The sequence below is a fragment of the Sorghum bicolor genome, chromosome 1, assembly GCF_000003195.3.
Source record: "Sorghum bicolor cultivar BTx623 chromosome 1, Sorghum_bicolor_NCBIv3, whole genome shotgun sequence".
Taxonomy (NCBI): Eukaryota; Viridiplantae; Streptophyta; class Magnoliopsida; order Poales; family Poaceae; genus Sorghum; species Sorghum bicolor.
The window spans coordinates 60,621,059-60,642,241 of NC_012870.2; the positions used below are offsets into that span (position 1 = coordinate 60,621,059).

Below are 21,183 nucleotides of genomic sequence, written 5' to 3' on the forward strand. Positions count from 1 at the left end.
GTGTTGAGTGGTAGCACACTCCATTGCACCACCTCTAATCTTCTCCGTACGTATGGACCAGGTGTTGCTGCATTGCGCACTATGTCTTACAATATGACTCATTCCTCAATGTTGACTACATCGACAATGCTATTTCGCCAAGTTTTCTACTACATCTTTCGTTGGAAAAGTATAATCTATGATCATATACGTGGAAATGATCCTATTTTTACGTGGTAACTAATTTGTGCTAGCGTGTAGCGACTCGTGTAACCTAATAGTGGTATTCTCAACTGGATGCTAGACGTGTAATGATGAATGGTTAAGTCTATGAGTTATAGAGATTACAGAGACCGGATTTTCCCCCTTTTTTCTAGAAAAAGCTGCGAGTCTCTTGTATTCTGCCGCAGTTATTTTTTTTTCGAGAACGAGACTTCACCCGTTTTTCATTAAGAGGAATGAAGAAAGTAAAAAACAGTACAAAGAAACCCGTTGCCCATAACATCCAAATTAAACGTCTATGATTATAAGATTATTGATTAATAAACCGTGCATGGAAGCCTAGAAAAGGGGAAAAGCACGTATATACACGGTGTAAACCATGCATGCGCGTACATACGACCACACTAACTGGCTAACTGCAACATGCACGATGCAACACAAGAACACGACATGAGTATATATATAACCCTGTATTCGTTAACATTATTCGGTGTTGCACGCTGCTGTAAACCTTCATCGAGCTCAAGATTCATAGGTTCATTTGTTCAGCACCGCCACAGCTTTGGCGGCCGCGGGGCCTCGCATCTTCGTGGCGTACTCGAGCACCCTGCCGAAGTCTGGCAGGGCGGCCTTCGCCGCGTCAAGCGCGGCGAAGCGCTCCGCCCATGCTGACAGCAGCGGGGCCGTGGCGGCGTCGAGTAACTTGACGCCGGACAGCACCTCGGACGCGCGCACCCACACGAGCAGTCCGCCCAGCGCAATGTCAACGCACCCGACGCTGTCGCCGCCGAAGAAGGGCTTCCCCTGCTTGGAGTACTCCTCCAGAGCGCCCTCCATGGTCGCCCTCGCCGCAAGAATCTGCTTCAACCCCTCGGCCTTCTCTTCGCGCGTCTTGGTGACATCGAACATCTGACACCACGGCGCCACAAACTGCATGCACGCACGCGCGCGCACAAACATAAAGAAATCCTCAAGTCTCTCCAGTATCGATCGAGTCGCCAATTCAACAACATATGTGCATGGATTAAAATGCTAGTAAATGAATTCAGAATGCATGCATATATAGGAGTACGTACCTTGTTCTCGATAAAAGCAACCCAGAACCGAGCGACGGCGCGTTCGTAGGGGTCGGAGGGGAGAAGCCGCGGTCCGGCGTCAGGGAAGGCCTCCTCGATATAATCCACGATGACCATGGACTCACAGAGAGCCTTGCCCCTGTGGAAGAGGACGGGAACCTTCTTGTGCACGGGATTGCTCTGGAGGAGGAGCTGGCTCTTGTTCATGAGATCCTCCTCGACGTACTCGTAGCTCAAGCCCTTGAGGTGGAGCGCGAGCTTCACCCTGGACCCGAACGGGCTGAACCATGTGCTCAGAAGCTTCAGCTCGTTGCCTGCACTTGACATTTTTTCCTGCACCTGCAGTAAGTTAGCGTCGTGCTTGAAGTTAAGATTTCGTCGCCTTCTTCGATCGGCCGGACGCGTGTTTACTGCCTTGCTCTGTGATTCTTGGACAGACAGAGAGTAGCGCTATATATACACAGCTTAGGCGTTGGTTACTCCGTCATTCCATGGACGTTTAATTTATGAGCCAATGTTGATTGACTAATGAGAATTTTGCGAAGAACCATAGGACGCATTTGTGGTTCAGTCAACGAAAAACGAGAGGAAGTAAGAAAAAATCATGAGTGGTTCAAGACCCAGGAGTTACACAGATCAAAGAAGAAGGTTCTATTTTCCTTCCGTGTGGGCTGGCTCTATGGGCAGAAATTGGGTAGTAGAAATCTGTATTTGGAAAAAAAACGTAAATCTTATGTCAAGGAAAATCTTGATATTATTCATCTCATTGATAAATACTTTAATAGAAGTATTATCAATTAGAAGGAAAAAAAGTTAAATCCTTTGCAAGGCACTTCTTGACTAACACTGTGTCCATTCTTATATATAACTAACACAATGTGGTTGATGTCTGCAAAACATAAATAATAAATAGCATAAACATAATTATCATCAGTGATCATCATCTATTCCATAAGAGTTCTAAGGCCGCTCGTGACCATGAACACGGCTATTCTAAAAGTTGTACATCTTTACCATGAGCCATGATTTACCCTTTCGCTCGAGGTGAACAGTTGTAGACCCACTACCAAGAAAGATTGGCAGGGTTCACTATGAAGTCTTTCATAGGTTCGTCTAACAAGTTACGACTGCTAGGTTTCTGTGCCCTGCAAATATGTGGCTTCCCTTCCGAATGTCATAATGACGCGCAACCTATACATATAAGGACAGAGGCCGCAATATACCCAACCCGAAACACACCCCTCTTGCGCCATAAAGGTAACCGCTACCAAGCTAGTAGAAAAGGTCCTCATACTTGACTAAAGCTAGAGCATGTAGCACTCATGGTTGTACCGTAAGTCCCGGTTGACCACTTATAGATAAGTCCTTAGAGAGAGAAACTAGAGCATCATAAAAATAGTCCAATGCTCTAGCCCCCTTGTTCCTTGTTGCTAAAAAGCATCTTTTAGTGTTTATTGCATATTCCATTAGTCAAGTTACAAGATCATCGTCTTTAATTGAGCGCTAGCATCATACTACCCAATGCATAAACCCATAGGTGTCAAGGTACAAATAAAGTACAAATACTAGGAAATCCTTAGTGGTAAACACGTAGACCCATGCACATGAATTAAGTGATTAAAGGTGAATAAGTAACAAGGATGATCCCATGCTTTAAGTTTAGATCTTCTTCATCCTCAAACCTTCAAAGAATTACTTCTTGATCCACCACGTGTAACTCGCCGACTGGACGATATCATAAAGCACCACACAAGCATCCCAACGTAGACATGCATAACATACAAATATGACTAAATTAGAATATTACACCTGTCAGGTACCATAAATTGTGATACGCTAACCAAGAGAGAAAAAAGCGGCAAAAAGGAACTTGGATCTACAGGGACAAGCCTGAGCCATAGCGCAATCAACGCCTCGCCCAAGCCCTGGCCTCGAGCGCAATCAATGCCTCGCCCGAGCCCTGGTCTCAAGCGCAATCAACGCCTCGCTCGAGCCATAGTGCAATCAACGCCTCGCCCAAGCCCTGACCTCGAGCGCAATCAATGCCTCGCCCGAGCCCTAGTCTCGAGCGCAATCAACGCCTCACCGGAGCCCTGGTCTCGAGCGCAATCAATGCCTCGCCCGAGCCCTGGCCTCAAGCGCAATCAACGCCTCGCCTCAAGCGCAATCAACGCCTCGCCCGAGCCCCGGCCTCGGCACTAGGCTTCTCACACACGACGGTCGTACCCTTAATGTGACGCGAGCCATGCTTCCCATGCCGCGGCAGGGCACGTCGCCCACTATCTCACCAACTCCCATCCCTGTAACACCTCACCTCTGTCACTATGGGTACGGCACGACAGTAAGAGGGATGGGAGGAGTTAACCCGCGCCACTGTTGCCATACTCTAGCAATTACTGTTCTACTATTGCAGGATAGAGTACAGGGCCTCGGATCCGATGGCCACGACCCAAACAGGGCTCGGTGACACCACCAATAGGAACGACCATGCCACTACCCATATCACAAGGATGTGGCGGCCGATCTCCACAGTGTCGACACCATAATTCCCCTGTGCATTGAGGATGAATCACCAAACTTACATATGTAAAAAATGTACCTCCCCTTGTGGCTATAAAGGGGAGGCAGGGCACCCCATAGGGGACAGGAACACTCGAACAGACAGATAGACAGACAGACACACAGAGTTAGACACCTCAGGACTCTAAGCACACCTCCTCACACACTTCCTAAGCCAAGACCTGAGACTCATCCCTCTCTCGCAACAAGCTTGTACTCCCCTACTACAAGCACTCTCTGGTGCAAGGCAATACAGGCTCTGACCCTCTCACTAGACGTAGGGCATCATCAGCCAGAACTAGTATAAACTCCCTATGTTTTCTTGCATCACCATTCGGGTTAAGGGACATGCAGATTCATCACTTGTTAGCACCTGGACCCTAAGTCCAGAAGCCGACAGTTGGCGTGCCAGGTAGGGGCCTTCTACGTGTTTGCCTTTTTCATCAGGAAAAGCCCGGATGGCGGACGGTTTTCGCCCACTTCGCCTCGGCACCCTCATGAGGTTTGGGAGTTTGGAGTTCATGTCTCTCGGCTCCGGCTATGACATGGTCCTCCTCCCGCCTCGTGAGGATGCTAAGCCGTGTCCTGAGCCACTCCTACCCTAGCCGGTGCGTGGGAGACGCTCGGGACATCATGCAGGGGGAGCCCGACGTGGGCGCCAGAGGTCTAGGATCTCTGACCCCGCTGCTGAAGCCAGGACGCTCCCGGCTCTCCCCCCGCACGTTCCTCTGTCCCACGACGCTCTAGGGGAAGGTCCCGTGGAGCCTCAAGCTCTGCTCCAAGGACTGGAAGGGGGGCAACACGACCCCCCTGTTCTGCCTCGACCGAAGGGCAAAGCACCGTCCCACCTCCTCTTCGAAAGAGGGACCCAGGAGCTTCAACTTCACAGCTCCCTCCCACATTTCCCTTAGAGCCAGAGGTGACGGCAGGAGGGCTCGCGGTTGCGCCTCTTGTGCTCCCCTACGGGCTTAAGAACGCAGCTACCTCCTACGCTTCCTTCGTAAGTACTTCGATGAGCGTGTATGCGGATCTCCCGGGGCACCACCTGAGGTCTACCCTTGATCTCATTGCCACCCCACCCGTGTCATCCTATCCTGAGGAAGTTACCTCAGGCGAGGACACATGGGTCGGTGCTGATTTCTTTGGTCTCGGTGACCCAGAGACTTTCATGTGCTTCCTCGAGGCGAGTAACTATTGCCTTGGTTACTTAGACTCTGATGGAGATGACTACGACTACGATCCATCCCGAGAGTGCTTCAACCTCAAGGTTAACAGAGCAGCCCCAGCTAATCAAGGCGGTGCAGGACCCTCGGAGCGATGGAACACGACTCCTCCTCCCAACATGACCCCGCAGGTCATCCTAGGGTGTGGAGAGCCACGTCTGCCCTAGCGGAAGTTCGATGGCCTGACCTCGAGCAGCTCAACGAGCTAGAGGCCAGGCTCGAAGAAGAACACGTACGATTATGGTAGCTGCATGAGACCCTGGAGCAGGACCAGTCCACCCGAGGAGACGGGGGAGCAGCTAGACGTCGCTCCCGCGACGTCAATCGAGGCATCGTCGAAGATGCCGAGGGAGATGACCTCCCATTCTTTAGCACGGCCAGCCAAAACGTGATGGCCGCAGCGCTGCTCCTCAAGGCGATGCTCGAGCCATCGACCCCTGAGGGAAGGAGAGTACACCAGGTACTCCGGCGAGTCCTGGAGCAAGTAGTGGTGCAAAACGCGGAAAGCTCCACGTCGTAGCATGACAACTCACAGGCAAGACGCCAAGGGGAGCGACCCTCGCCTGACCGAGCACCATCCGTGCAAGGCCCTATGCCCCCTGACCCACGGGGGACGCCAATACCCCATCAGTCCATGAGCGAGTTGGAACAAACGTGGACGTCAGAGCCACCCTTGAGGCTCGACGCCGCGACAAAGACGAGGTTGAATCTCGGCGGTACCACCCGCGCCGAGGCGGGGGGTACGACCCCGAGCACGATTGCAGCACATCACCCGAGCCTCCAGGCCCCTACGTCTTTAGCGAGGCAATCCGCAGGGCCAAGTTGCCAGCCTAGTTTCAGCAACCGACAAACCTCGCCAAATACTCGGGGGAAACGAACCCTGAGCTTTGGCTCGCAGATTACCGCTTGGCATGCCAGCTGGGCGGGGCGGAGGATGACCAACTCATCATCCGCAACTTGCCACTACACCTGGCTGATTTGGCCAGGGCGTGGCTTGAGCACCTCCCTGAGCGCCTGATCCATGGCTAGGCCGACCTGGTCAGGATCTTTGTCGGGAACTTTCTAGGCACATACGTGCGCCCTAGAAACTCGTGGGACCTCACGAGCTGCCGGCAGAAGCCTGACAAGTCTCTCCGAGACTTCATCAGGCGTTTCTCCAAGCAATGCACCGAGCTCCCCAACATCACAGACTCCGACGTCATTGGGGCATTCATCGCTGACACCACTTGCAAGGAGTTGGTGCACGGGCTTAGACGTAAGACCCCCACAAGCACCAGCGAGCTGCTCGACATTGCCACCAACTTTGCCTCTAGCAAAGACATTGTTGGGGTGATCTCCGATGGCAGCGCCAAGGGAAAACAGAAAGCCATGGCCACCGAGGCCTCGAGCTCCCAAGACCCCAAAAAGAAAAAAGAAGGGTCACAAGGGGAAGCAGGGTCGGCCGGACGACAACCTCATTGCCGCGGCGTATCGCAAGAACGCCAAGCGGACTCCCACTGGCCCCGATCTCTTTGACGAGATGTTGAAGAAGCCATGCCCCTATCATAGGGGTCCCACCAAGCACACCCTAGAGGAGTGCACCGTCCTACGTCGTTTCTACTCCGGCGCCACGACCAAGGAGAACACGGAAGAGCCCCCTAAGGATAAGGGCAACGATCCTGAGGGGGCAGGCTTCCCCAACGTCAGGAACTGCCTCCTGATCTTTGGGGGACGCGCGGCTCGCCTCACTGCGAGTCAGAGGAAGCGCAAGCTTTGAGAGGTCTGCACGGTCAACACAGCCGCACCATCTTACCTCAAGTGGTCGGTGGACGCCATCACCTTCGATCGACGAGACCACCCGCACCGGATCCCAAACCCTAGGAGCTATCCGCTCATCATCAACCCCATCATCGCCGAGACATGCCTCACTATGGTGCTGATGGACGGAGGCAGCGGCCTCAACATCCTCTACGCCGAGACCCTAGCCCTCATGGGGATCAATAAGTCTTGGCTAAGGAACGACATAGCGCCATTCCATGGAGTGGTGCCTGGGCACCGAGCCCACCCCCTCGGGCAGATCGACCTGCCTGTCTGCTTTGGGACCCCCAACAATTTCAGACAGGAGGTCCTCACCTTTGATGTGGTCGGGTTCCTAGGAACCGACCACGCGATCCTGGGAAGGCCATGCTATGCCAAGTTCATGGCCGTCCCCAACTACACCTATCTCAAGCTCAAGATGCCAGGACCAAACGGTGTCATCACCGTCAGCGACGAGCCAACACACCTACCAGTGCGACATCGAGTGCATTAGTCGATAGTCGAGACGGTGTCCGTCATCACCAGCCTCGACGCTCTCGATCAGGACATCCCCAACCCCAAGCGTCACGCCGGGAGCTTCGAGCCAGCTGAAGAGACCAAGCTCATCTTCCTCAACCATGAGGCCTCCGAGGGCAAGGCATTGAGGATTAGTTCCAGCCTCGACCCTAAATAGGAAGCAGTGCTCGTCGACTTTCTCCGCGCGAACGCAGACGTGTTTGCATGGAGTCCCTCGGACATGTCGGGCATACCGAGGGAAGTCGCCGAGCACTCCTTGGACATCCGAGCTGGCTCCAAACCCGTGTAGCAGCGCCTGCGTTGATTCAATGAAGAGAAGCATCAGGCCATTGAGGAGGAGATCCAGAAGCTGCTGGCAGCCGAGTTCATCAAGCAGTTATTTCATCCCGAGTAGTTAGCTAACCCTGTACTAGTCAAGAAGAAAAATGGGAAATGGAGGATGTGTGTAGACTATATTAGTTTAAATAAAGCATATCCTAAGAACCCTTTTCCATTACCTCGTATCGATCAAATAGTTGAATCTACTGCAGGATGTGAAACCTTATCATTTCTTGATGCGTACTCCGGCTACCACCAAATTAAAATGAAAGAATCCGACCAGCTCACGACCTCTTTCATAACCCTTTCCGGAATGTTTTGCTATGTTACCATGCTGTTTGGCCTCAAGAACGTAGGGGCTACATACCAGCGATACATGCTCTAGGTCTTCGGGGACCTTATAGGAAGAACGATAGAGGCGTATGTAGATGACATCATAGTCAAGTCTAGGAAGGCAAGCGGCCTTGTAGCTGACCTAGACGAAACCTTCTGATGCCTCAGGGCCAAGGGAATCAGGCTAAACCCTGAAAAGTGTATTTTTGGGGTTCCCCGAGGCATGCTCCTTGGGTTCATAGTCTCTGAGCGAGGGATCGAGGCCAACCCAGAAAAGTTCTCGACCATCATGAATATGGGCCTGATTCGCAACCTAAAAGGGGTACAGAGAGTCATGGGATGCCTCGTGTCTCACAGCCGATTCATCTCTCACCTCGGGGAAAAAGGGTTGCCTCTGTATAGGTTGCTTAGAAAATCTGAGCTCTTTTCCTAGACCCCCGAGGCCCAGGAAGCGCTTGACAAGCTCAAGGTTTGCTCACCAACCCCCGTATCTTAGTACCTCCCACTGAGGGGGAGCCGCTACTTCTTTACGTCGTGGCATTGACCAAGTGGCCAGCGCAGCTATCGTGGTTGAAAGGAAGGAAGGCACGCCCTGCCGGTCCAAAGACTGGTATACTTCGTTAGCGAGGTAATTCCGACACTAATACCCGATATCCCAAATCTAGAAGTTACTGTATGCAGTAGTCCTAGCCCGGCGCAAACTCCGCCATTACTTTGAGTCTCATCTGGTCTCGGTGGTATCATCTTTTTCTTTGGGTGAAGTGATCCACAACCTGGTAGCCAATGGCAGAATCACCAAATGGGCTATGGTACTCATGGGTGATGGGATCACCTATGAGCCTCGGAAGGCCATAAAGTCCCAAATCTTAGCCAATTTCGTGGCTGAGTGGACCGGAACCTAGCTCCCCCCACCCTAGATCAAGTCAGAGTGCTGGACCTTATACTTCGATGGGTCTCTGATGAAGACCGAGGCCGGCACAGGCCTCGTCTTCATCTCACCCCTCGGAGTAAGGATGTGATATGCCATCCGGCTCCACTTCTTGGCCTCGAACAATGTGGCGGAACATGAAGCCCTTGTTAACAGCCTCCACATCGTGATCGAGCTAGGGATCAAACAACTCGACGTTCGAGGTGACTCGGGGCTCATCATCGACCAAGTCATGAAGGAGTCGAGTTTCCACAATCCCAAGATGGAGGTGTACTGCAAGGCAGTCCGACATCTGGAAGAAAAATTCGACGGCCTCGAACTCAACCATGTGCTGAGGAAATACGACGAAGCCGCCGATGCACTCGCACAGATGGCATCCGAGCGGGCCATGGTTCCCTTGGATGTCTTTGTCAGTGACCTCCACAAGCCCTCCGTCGATTATAAAGAAGACAGGGGCTCGGGTCATTCCCCACGCGACCCTGCCTCAGGCTTCGAGGCCTCCACGGCTCCCAAGCCCGAGGCCATGGACATCGAGACTAAGGGACCTGCGCCTGACGACCTGCCGGACTGGCGCTTTCCGTTCCTGTAGCGTCTTGTCAACGGGACTCTCCCCTTAGACCAAGTCGAGGAACGACGACTGGCACGTCGTGCCAAGACCTTTGTCCTCATTGACGGCGAGATGTACAAGCCCCTCGGGTATCCTCATGTGGTGCATCACCCGCCAAGAGGGAACAGAACTTCTTCAAGAAATCCACTTGGGGGCTTGTGGCCAGCATGTGGCGCCTCGGACGCTGGTAGGAAATGCCTTTCGGCAAGGCTTCAAATGACCCATCGCTGTGGCAGACGCCACAGAGATTGTCCAGACCTGCGAGGGTTGCCAGTTCTATGCACGTGTCGCACCCCAAAATTCCTACTTTGGAATGTGACTTAGAAAACACTAAAAACAAAGACAAAGATTTTAATATTTTATAAAATGTTCCAACTTTATTATGTTGCCAAAATTTTAGATAGTGGAAAAATGTGGGTTTCTAAAATTTTTGCAATTCAACTTAGTGATTTGTTGCATTCATGCCATTCCATTGTGTTTATGTGTGGAAAATGAATTTCAATTTTCCAAATGCACTTAGGGTTTGATCTCAACCTCTTCTTTCCAAATATCTTGTCCAATCTCTATGATTAATCATATCATTTCTTTGCTCCCTCATGGTCCTATCAAAAAAATTTGGACAAGTCAATCTTCACACTATCCTGCCTTTCCTTTTTATGTCAACCAAACTTATATAAAAATTGGGTTAAGCCCTAGCTGACCCACTATCTCCTTTTATCATGAATAGCAGCCACACAACATTCGCTCCTTCTCCCACTCTTTGGCTGAGCCCTCCCTCTTCTTCCTGTGAAAACATGTGCCACCTCATCTCTGATCATGCACCATAACTCCTTTCCAATTTGGCTATTGATTTGTGCAAGTTAAAGATGAGTGGCAGCCACCATATATTCTTTCCCTAGGCTGCACTCTCCTCTATTTATTCTCATGCAAAAGCATATGCGCATATTCCTTTCTCTCTTAATTACTAGACACACCTCTCTTATATGTGCTATTTTACTTCAACAATTTCTCTCTTCCACTTTATTCGCATACATGCAGCAGCTAGAAATATCTTCCCAACCTTTTTCCTACTCTATTAATTTTCCTTGAAAATGCCTCTATTCTATACTCTTTTATGTGTGGTCCTTTATCATCTTTAAATATATGCATGCACAAGACAATAGTTATATTTCTTCCTTCTTTTCCTCATGCAAAATCAGATGGCATCTCCCCTCTACCTCGTATAAAAAAAGACAGCATCCAATGCTTACTATCTTAATTCATTGGTCACACCTATTTTTATTCTCTCTAATGGCTACTCCTTCATTCCATTCTAATCAATTGCATGCACATATATCAGCAGCTCATCTCTTTTCCTAAGGCGCATATCCCTTTTCTCCCATGCAGACATTGCAGCAAATATTCCTCCATCAACTTCCTTTACATGCCCCTCTTTATTCTCCTTTCCCCCTCTCTAACTGCACAAGTGAAATGCTCATGAAACAGTTATACATCACCCCATCCCCCTTCTTTCTGTTTTTCACGACAGGCATAGGGTTGCCCCATTTATCTGCCCATGCAAAACGTCTACAACACATCATGCTCTCCCTAAATTGTGGCCACTTAATTCTCATTTACTCCATCAATTTCCCCTTTTCCTTTACATGACTTGCAGAAAATAGCCATGCTCCTCCCTCTTCTTCACTTCATTTGGACACCATCTTTTTACCCCGTGCAATTTTCCTTCCCTCATGCAGAAACAGCAACAATATATAATTACTCTTCTCTTGATTCCCTTGGTCACACACCTCCCTTCAATTCCTCTTGATAGCATCTATTTTATTCCCTTTTATTTCACTTCAATGACATGGACACATGCAGAAATTGGCAGCCATAATATCTCTTTCTCTCCTTCGCACTCACCCATCAGATGGCGCCTGCTCTCTCTCCCTCAAATAACAGCAGCAATTAGTTTTTCCCTTAACTTCCCCTTTTACTCAATCACCTCCCAAATGCATGACTAAAGGACAGCCATGTTGCTTCTCTTTCTCCTACCATTCTGCCAAGGACGCCTCTCCCTTCTCCTCATGCAGAATTATAGTCACATATTAATTCTTCTATTGACTCAGCTCTCTTATTTCTATTGCGTTACTTCATCTTCAATTGCATGCTCCCATGCAACAAATAGAAGCAATATGTTTTCCTCCCCCTCCCACACGCACACAGCAGATGGACAATTTCTCTCCCCTCCCACTCGCCTCCTCACTCAAGCACCAGAGCAGCAGAAGCACTCCATCCCCTCTCCATCTTCCTCTCCCTCCCTCTCCTTCCTGGTCACCAGAACCCTCTCAGGGCAGCAAATCTATTTTGTCGCTGCAAATCCTCATCTCGAGTAGAGAAGCCATAAGTTGGATATGGCAGCAGATGATGCTTCTTCTCTGCACAAGTCATGTGGAGCTCGCCCCATTTTGGATAAAGGCAGATGATCTCCTTTGCTGCAGTAAGCCGGCCCTCACTTCCTTCTTTCAATGGGTCTTCCATCTCCTGCTCCTCATACCTCTCTCTCGATCTCCTCATGTACCACAGGATGTCCCCAAAACAATCCCTTGCTGCCTCTCCTTTCATGGACGGAGAACATGAGGTGTGGCACTGGCAATCATCACAGCAGCACCGTCCCTGTTGTCTCGTGCACTGCAGCAGCGCCACGCCATGGTCGCTTTTGTTGTTGCTGCTATATACAACATGGTGAGGACGTCCCTCTCTGTCCACTCTCTGGTTTTGTTTCCTATTCCCCCACTCATGCATCTCTTTGATCTATTAAGAGGCATGGATGATCCCCCAAAGCGAATATGCCACTGCTCCATTGATCACCAACATTGTCTTCACCTGTCATCGACACTGACCGCTGCCATCACGTTCATCTCCAACTGTTCCTAACCCCAATGTGAGAACCAAACATTTTCCTCTATCTTATATGTTCAACTATATCAAAGTTTTGTCATCTTGATTCAAGTGGATAGATTTGTAGTGCAGTTTTGGCTAAGAACGTATTGTCGTCTATCATGGACAGCAGTGTTGCTGCTGGTTATCACGCATGTTCCCGGCAATCTGCACCTCTGTTTTGCAATTCCTTTAATCCATGTGTGTATCATATATTTGCCCATGTCTCTGTAAATTTTCATGGCCATAGAGCTTAATATGAAAGAGTTATAAATGTTCTTGTGCATGATGTCGCTGCTGTCCCGCAGCAGAGTTTCTGCCGGTTGGCATGTGTATTCCCAATGATCCATCACTCCAGTGACCATGTCCTTCAACCACAGCGTGTTTTCTACCTTTGCACACACCCCTGAGAAATTCCATGGCAATAGAATTCAAAATGAAAGAGATATCATCATCTTTTCGGTGTTTGCTGTCCCTGCTGTTTCAGCAGCATTGCGCCTCTGTTTGATAGTGTTGTTCCCCATCATACATTAGTTAAATCATCAAACCCTTCATGAAGAATGTGTGTCTTATCGTTGTACACATCTCTACAGGTTGGCTTGGCCATAGGTGTCTCAATGGCTGAGATGTTGAGGCCATAGTACCTGCTACTCCTGCTGTCTAGAAATCAGTCATGCCACCCATTTTGAGTTTGTGTTCTCCGCTTAACAGATGGTCAAACCACCATTCCCTTTTACAAGAACATACCTCATACAGTCCACGATGACTCCAAAATATGGATTGCTCATTTGTGCTGACCAGAGCATGTCATCAAGGATCATAACCCCTGTTGTCCGCTGCCATGCACATCCTAGGTGCACCGGTGTCTCACCACGTTCCCCACCAAACCATTGTTCAAATCACTGATCTCTCTTGCATGACTATGTCTATGGTTGCTGCACACAAATCCACCAAATATCTATCCCAGAAGCTTAGCATAGGCCTGCGTTTTGTTGGCAAGAACCACTACTTCCCATCGCACATTCATGCTCAGTCGGTGTGCAGCTCATTGTAATCATATCCCCTGTGGATTTAGCTACTTGCTTTGGTGCACTAGTGACCATAATATGATCCCATATGACCTCTCATATGCAGCAGCACTCCATCATATATATATATAGAGTAATCAGGATACACAAACCTTATGTGCAGCCTTGCTTCCATCTTAAATCTATGGTCGCATTGCACTCGCAAAGTTCTAGCCATTCCAACCATCATAGTTGTCCTGCCTCATTGTGTTCTAGAACCACATATAAATAATCTTGATAGTATCTCACCATATCATCTCACTACTGTGTAGCCATTGCCATGTATATGTTTTCTCTCATCCAGCTTGCATAGCCAGCACAAGTGATCAAGCCCTTAAATCTTCATATGCTTACTTCATTCTTCATAATCTCTAGTCTATCTTGTATACAATCCTCTGATCATTTACTATTCATCTATAAATCCTTATGCTCTCTAAATCTTTCAAGTTAGCCCACATACATCATGTTTATTCCATTCCTATCATTTATTGAACCTTCCAACTTATACCTTTGAACTTTCATGTCTTCTAAACCATAGCTCCGTTTAGTTGTTTTTGCGCTCAACGATCGTAGTTACAAGCCCTACATGTTTAAAACCTTTAAGTCTTATTTTGTAATGCTTGGTGTATTGTTTTTAGGTTCTCTTGTGATGCTTGTATCGATTGTTTGCTGACGTTAGAAGTGGAGCTACATGAGGAGTATATCTTTGAGAAGTGGAACCATCGGCAAGTGTTTTGGAAGGCAAGTGTAACATGAGTTCCCTTGTTACCTAATAACTATTTAATCACCTCTCATGTGCATGTGTCTAATATGATAAACCCCTAAGGACTTTACCTAGAACTATTGTATCTTGTATCCTTGTTTACCCTGGGGTTATGCATATGGGTAGTTTGCTTAGTCTGCAATCACCAAACTATATAATATTAATACTGATTAATGATTATGGAATCATTATTACAATGATGCTTTCTAGCAACATGGATATCAGGGGGCTAGAGCATTGGGCCTTTTTGGGTGCTCTAGTCTGCCCTCCGTAAGGACTAAATCTTAAAGCGGCAACCCAGGACTTACAGTACAACCATGAGAATCACATGGCTCTGATCTTAATCAAGTATCTAGTATGTCTCTAGCTTGTTAGTGGTTACCGAAAGGCGCAAGAGGGGGGTGCCTCGTGGTGTATAGTTTTGCTCCTACCTTGGTGTGTACAGTGCCGCGACCACATGTGCCTCTTGGAGGAGGTCTCTATGCACACTTGCCACTGAAACCTCGCGGCCACTAACTAGTTAGGGTGTCTAGTGAAAGGTTACGTAGTGATCCCTGCCGACTTACCGTGGAAGTGAGTCAAGAGGTTGGCCCCCTCGGGCAAAGGGCAATCACGACTCATGGGTAAAGATGTACATACTCTGCAGAGTTATAAAAACTGATATATCAGCCGTGCTCTCGGTCACGAGCGGCCTGGATCCTTTTCGAGATAGATGGTTCAATGGATGGTTTGGGTTGATGATTAATTTTGATGATAATTATACTTGTCACCTTGGGAGCTTAAGCATAACCTAGCAACATAGGTCTAATAATAAAATATGACCAACTAAAAATGCTTATCGCAGTCAAACCAAGTCAAGCCTTTTGAGCCTTGCATCCCCTCATGTTATACTTGTTGAGTATGGTGCGCTCACACTTGCTTTACATTCAACAATCAAAAATCCCGGATGGGTACCAGATGGTGATATAAAGGCGGAGTTGCCTGAGATGTTCCAAGAGTACTAGGCGAGTGTACCCCCAGTCAACCGTCCCTGTGGAGTATGGAGACCCAAAGAGAAGATATAGAATAGTTTCCGCTATGCTTTGTAATAGATGTAAGCCATGTTGTAACTATGTTCCGATATATAATAAAGCGTTGTTCTTGATATTCTCCATATTTGTCACTATATGTGTCGTGTGGACATCCTGGGCACACATATAGTTAGCGCTTGGTCTTCCTTGGAAAACCGGGTGCGACAGCACGGCAGACCCACCTCCCGACCCAGGCTCTACAAACGATCCCCATCACTTGGCCCTTCACTGTGTGGGGCCTTAACCTTGTCGGGCCTCTGTAGAAGGTGCCTGGGGGCTTCACCCACTTACTGGTCGCAATCGACAAGTTTTCCATGTGGATTGAAGTCCGCCCCATCACCAGAATTAAGTCCGAACAAGCCGTGCTGTTTTTACAGACATCATCCATCGATTTGGGGTCCCCAACTCTATTATCACGGATAATAGCACGCAGTTCACCGGTAGGAAATTCTAGACTTCTGTGATAGGCACCACATAAGTGTGGACTGGGCGGTAGTGGCTCATCCTAAGACCAATGGGTAGGTAGAACGTGCCAACAACATGATCCTCCAGGGTCTGAAGCCCAGGATCTTCAATCGGTTGAACAAGTTCGGGAAAAGGTGGCTCAAGGAGCTACCAGCCATCGTCTAGAGTCTAAGAACTTCTCGAAGACGAGCTACAGGCTTCACCCCGTTCTTTGTGGTCTATGGTTCTGAGCCCGTCCTCCCCACAGACCTTGAGTATGGGTCTCCAAGGGTACAAGCGTACAATGAGAATAGCTACAAAACTTTCCAAGAAGACGCTCTAGACCAGCTGGACGAGGCCAGAGACATAGCCCTCCTACACTCGGCTAAGTACCAGCAGGCTCTCCGATGCTACCACGCTCGACGAGTCCGAGGCCGCTCCTTCAGGGTCAGTGACTTGGTGCTGAGGCTCAGACAGAGCAACAAGGGCCGCCACAAGCTCACTCCTCTCTGGGAAGGACCCTTCGTCATCGCCAAAGTGCTCCGACCCGGCACTTACAAGCTCACCAACGAGGAAGGATAGGTCTACTCCAACGCATAGAATATAGAGCAGCTACGTCGCTTCTACCCTTAGCTTTGTAAAGAGAACTTTTGTACTTATCTTGAAAAAGTAATAGAGATGTGAACCATGCACGATATCAGTTTTTCTTCTACCTTAAGAGAGAGCCTCGGCTCAGCCTACACAGAGCCCGAGCCTCCCTTGGGGGCTACGCGGGGGGAACCCCCCTACTGTCGCAAGTTTTTTCTTAAAGTTAGAGTTTTTTCGACCCGAGCTATCGTTCCCGTTCTTAAGAAACTGAAAACCACAAACCGTCTCCCTAGACTTAAAGTCGGACGAGCCTGAAGCTGTCCATGCCCATGGGCTAAGACCTTTTCTACTCACCCTTTAAGACCGGGAGACAAGTTTGTTCGAATTTTAGAAAGGCCCCGTGGAGGGTCTAGAACATTAAGAAATAGGGAAGGGACTTAGGTTCAAAACGCTCCAACTAAAAGATCACACCCTTTGCAACTATCCTTACCTCGCGTTGCTGAGGTAAGGACGGTTCCAAAAGGGAAAAATAAGCGCAGGACTTAGGAAAAACACTCGTAAAATACTAACATAAATATCAAGTTTACGAGACAAGGCCTCAATGGCCGTCAATGTTTACAAAGTAAACTAATCTATTACAAGGGCTCTACGGCCCCGCCTTTTCAGGCTCTAACACATTAAGGGGGAGTGCGACTTTGGCATCGAAGAAGGTAGCCAGGGCGTCTCCAGGGCCCTCCGCGGCATCGGCAAGCTTCTCGACCTCCTCTCGGGCCTCGTCCTCATCGTCGCCCATGACGTAGCCTTTACTCACGGCCGGCAGATCGATGCTGAGGTAGTGAGACCTCACCATGGCTAGGGCCTTCTTCACCCTGGTGTGGAGGGCGTCCCTCAGCCTCTCGCCGACCCGGGAGTACATGGCCTCAACGCGCCCGTGCAAGGAGGACCCTGACAGGCCCGCCTCAACTCCGAGCCCCTCGCATGCCGAGGCAACGATGGCTTGTAGAGCTGAGTGCTCCATGGCCTCAACATCGAGGGCCTTTTGTAGAGCGTCGGTCGTAGAAGCCGCCTCAGCTACCTTCCCCTACAGCTCTACGATAAAAAGGAAGAATAAGGAACAAGGACTAGATTTACATACGAGTAACAAAGGCAAGGTTACGACTATTACCTTTCACTTCCTTTGCGCTCGCCTCCGCTTGGCTCTGCCATTGAGAGACCTGGCCCCGAGCCTCGGCAAGGTCGTCCTTGGCTTGGTATAGGGCCAGGTCCCTCTGGGTTAGCAGGGTCTCGACCCGGATCACTTCGCCCTGGTATCTCTCGATGGCGGTGTTCTGCTCTTGAGCCTCTTGGACTAGGTCGCTAACCCTCTTCTCTAGGGTGGCGACCTTCGCCCGAGTGTCCCGAGCCTCAGTCTCGAGCTCGGAACACCTCCGCCGGAGGTTAGCGGTTACCTCGCACTCTTTCATGAGCTCCCCCTCAGCCGCTTCTCGAGCAGCTTTCTCCTCTTACACAGCCGCCCACACGCCCCACTCCCAACGGAGAAACTTCGACTTTTCGCGGGACATGGTCATAAGCACCTGTGAGGTAACATTGCACGGGAAGTTAGGAAGAGCAGATGGAAAAAGCAAAATACCCCAAGGGGATTAGGCGCCCATACCTGAGCGAAGTTATAAAGGTTTCGGCCCACGATCTCGGCCGCCTGGTTGATGGCCTTCATGCTGGCACGACCGGTCACCTCAAGACCCTTCTAGAAGTACGCTTCAGTGGAGTCGTCAAGGACGAACCTGGCCCTCCCTTCTGGGTCTTCAGGGTTAGGCCAAACCAACAGGGCTTCCACCCAGGATCCGGTAGCCTCCCTCTCCGCACCGTGGGCCCCTGGCTCGACCGGCCCTTTCCCGTGGGGTTTCCCTGAGGCCACGCGCTCGGGGGACTCCTTGACGAGGTCCACTACGATCGGGCCCGGCTTCTGCGCCCCCAGGTCGACGTCCCCGGCCAGATTAATGGCCCTAAGGGCCAGGACCGTCTCCTCAACAAAGTGAGCCTCGGGTTCCTGGGTCCTCGAGACCTCATCCCTCGCTGCTTGGGGCTCCAGTGTCTCTTTCTAGGCCCCTTGATTTGCCCCTCCTGGGGGCGTCCTTCCTCCTCACGGACAGAGGGAGGCGGCGACCTGGGCCTCGTTGGCCCAGGGGTCGATAGCGCCCCCCTCTTGACGACCTTTAGGGGTGCTAGCCCTGCTGTCGCCGCCTTTTGCTTCCGGCTAGCAAAGAGGCGACAAAGGAAAAGTAAATAAGAAGAAAGAGAAAAACAAAAAAGGGAAGAGTCCTTAGACAGGAACTCACCTCGCTCGGGGCATGGCCCCCTTCTAAGAGCCCGGCGCCCCTGGGACCCGGGGGCAGCCAGGCGCAAGCCCGCGATTGCCGCTAGAGTCGCGGCAGCACCCACGGTCGGCCCAACCTTCGGACCTTCCACCACAGGCACCATTGTGGGTTCCGCCTCAAAGGAGGAACAATCAAAAATCATATACACCAGGATGTTTGCATAACAAATGTTGCTAAGCCTTATAATAAATTTAATTTAATAAAAATAAATTATTTTCTATATTTTATAAGCACAAAAATATAAAATTAAATCAATTTACATGTAGAGCAAATTTTAAGGTGTTACAATTCTACCCCCTTAAGATGAATCCTGTCATCGAGATTCGGAAGATAGTGATCAAAGAGATGTAAATACCCCGCCTTTAGATCTTCATTTCCTTGGGTAGTTCTATCTTCTTGATAAGGATTCCACCTCAACTTACTCCAATTCACTTGCTCAACAGATTCCAAAATTTTGACGGGCACACGCACACCAAACAACTCTTAGGTAAATCTAAACAACTCTTAGGTAAATCTAATCACTAGGCCACTTTTTTTAGTTCGTATTATCAAATCTCTTTTTTCATATGTTCCACCTAGTCACTTTTTTATGTCCAAGGAGATAGTACTTCCATGCTCCACAGTGGATAACTCCACATGTGTCGGGTAGTCCAACCCACGCTTCCTTTTCTACCTTGATGAGCCATTATTTTTCCTTCTTGCACAAGAACATAACCTAGTTTTGATGAGATGCATCATAAAGGAAACTCTTATGTCCATGATTATAAAGCCTCCAATGAACCTCTAACATTATCTTGCCATTCCCATGAAACTCTGAACCTCACTTACTTCCTTTGGTGGATTTCAACTCAATGCATCAAACTTTCTAAGTTCTTTACCATAATTCCATCAGTATAGATAACCTAACCAAATAGAGAGCTTTCATCACTCAAAACTTACTTGCCATGCTTGGTATAGTAGTAGATTTTCTGAACCTTTGTAGAACCAACCGTAGATATACCATATCTCCTTCCTATGTTATTAATGTCAACTCGTCCTAGGTATGGTGAAGATTGAACTCTCGATCGATAATAGCTCGAAGTGAAGACCAATCTTGACAAATGCATGAACCCCTTGATCCAACGAGTAACCAATCTTGAGCAAAGATACATGGGCTTGATAGTGACTTCTCATCCAGAGGCATAACTAATACTTCCAAGTAATGCAATAGAATGCACAAAACCTTCATCTTGCAACTTCTATAACTTGGCTACTACTCCCTTAAGAAGAGTAAACTAGGGAACTCAAATGGGTAGATTGGACCTTCTTATGAGTGAGTTTACTACCATAAAGAGTTTCTGAAATCCCAGAGGCCTCTTGTGTATAGGTAAGAACAAGCAACCTGCAATTCCTCGCGAGCAGAAAACAACAGTGCACTAAAACAGCCATAACTCACATTTTGTTAATCCGATAAAGTTTCAGTTTATACTGTTTGAAAGCTTATGAAATCCTCTACAACTTTCTTATAGAACACTTGTTCAGATTATGCAGTTAAGGTAGTTGGAAACAGTGCACAACAAAAACTGTCCCAGATTTCTGACAGCACAGATACATCATCTTCTAATTTTAATAACTCCCAAACCATAACAGCTATGAAGGTTCCAGTGGCAGATGAAACATAGCGAAGTTTACTTTTATCGAAGAAATTTTTAAGACCTGTGAATGTCCATAATTGGAGATATAATTTGATGAACACCGACTATTCTGAAAAACAGCACACCACAAAAATAAAAGAAACCAACCCAACTACCTATTCCCTAATCCTTATGTCTTAAGCCTGTATTAAAAAACATTGTAGGAAAAATCTACAAAAGCATTGCAATCGTACAAAGATCCAAAACAAAGCACAAATAAAATGACAAACCAACTTAACACTAAAGATTTAATCTAGTTGTTTTAAAGCACCTTTTGATATCTCAAATGAAGACATCATAAACATGGGCAAGTTACTAAGTGATTGGAAGGCATCATGAATTAGTGATTGTGGAAGGAGGAGACTGAATGGAGCTCCTGACTTGTGATGCAAGTCCTGACCTAAATGATCGAGTGTAGTTGAATAACCAAGCGAGGAGACTGGATGAAGTTATTTTAGTTAAATAACCCAATTATTTCTCACCCTAAAGGCACAATCATGGACGTCCAGTTGTTCACGTTTTCTATGAAGTGGTCCATCCCTTACATTCGAACTTTCGAAGGAAAAATACGTCTTGCATTAGGTGAGCTGCTGTAAATAAAGAAAAAATAAAAGAGCAGAAGACAAGACTTTTACATCACAGTAGGTGCTTGTCGCCTATCTTGCGCGAAAAGCATATGCACGCGACTCATCGCGGCGATTGCACCCCCTCCCCATCCCGAAGTCA

General features: G+C 48.6%; 2 protein-coding genes across 2 annotated transcripts; one reads left to right on the top strand and one right to left on the bottom strand.

Moving 5' to 3' along the window:
- Positions 739-1,604, bottom strand: LOC8062883 (probable glutathione S-transferase GSTU6). The gene is made up of 2 exons (XM_002467561.1): positions 1,278-1,604; positions 739-1,131 (listed from the first exon to the last, which is right to left on the bottom strand). The coding sequence occupies exons 1-2, from the start codon at positions 1,602-1,604 to the stop codon at positions 739-741; spliced, it is 720 nt and encodes a 239-aa protein (XP_002467606.1).
- LOC110432314 lies at positions 9,214-9,540 on the top strand. Its single transcript, XM_021452447.1, has one exon. The coding sequence runs from the start codon at positions 9,214-9,216 to the stop codon at positions 9,538-9,540; it is 327 nt and encodes a 108-aa protein (XP_021308122.1).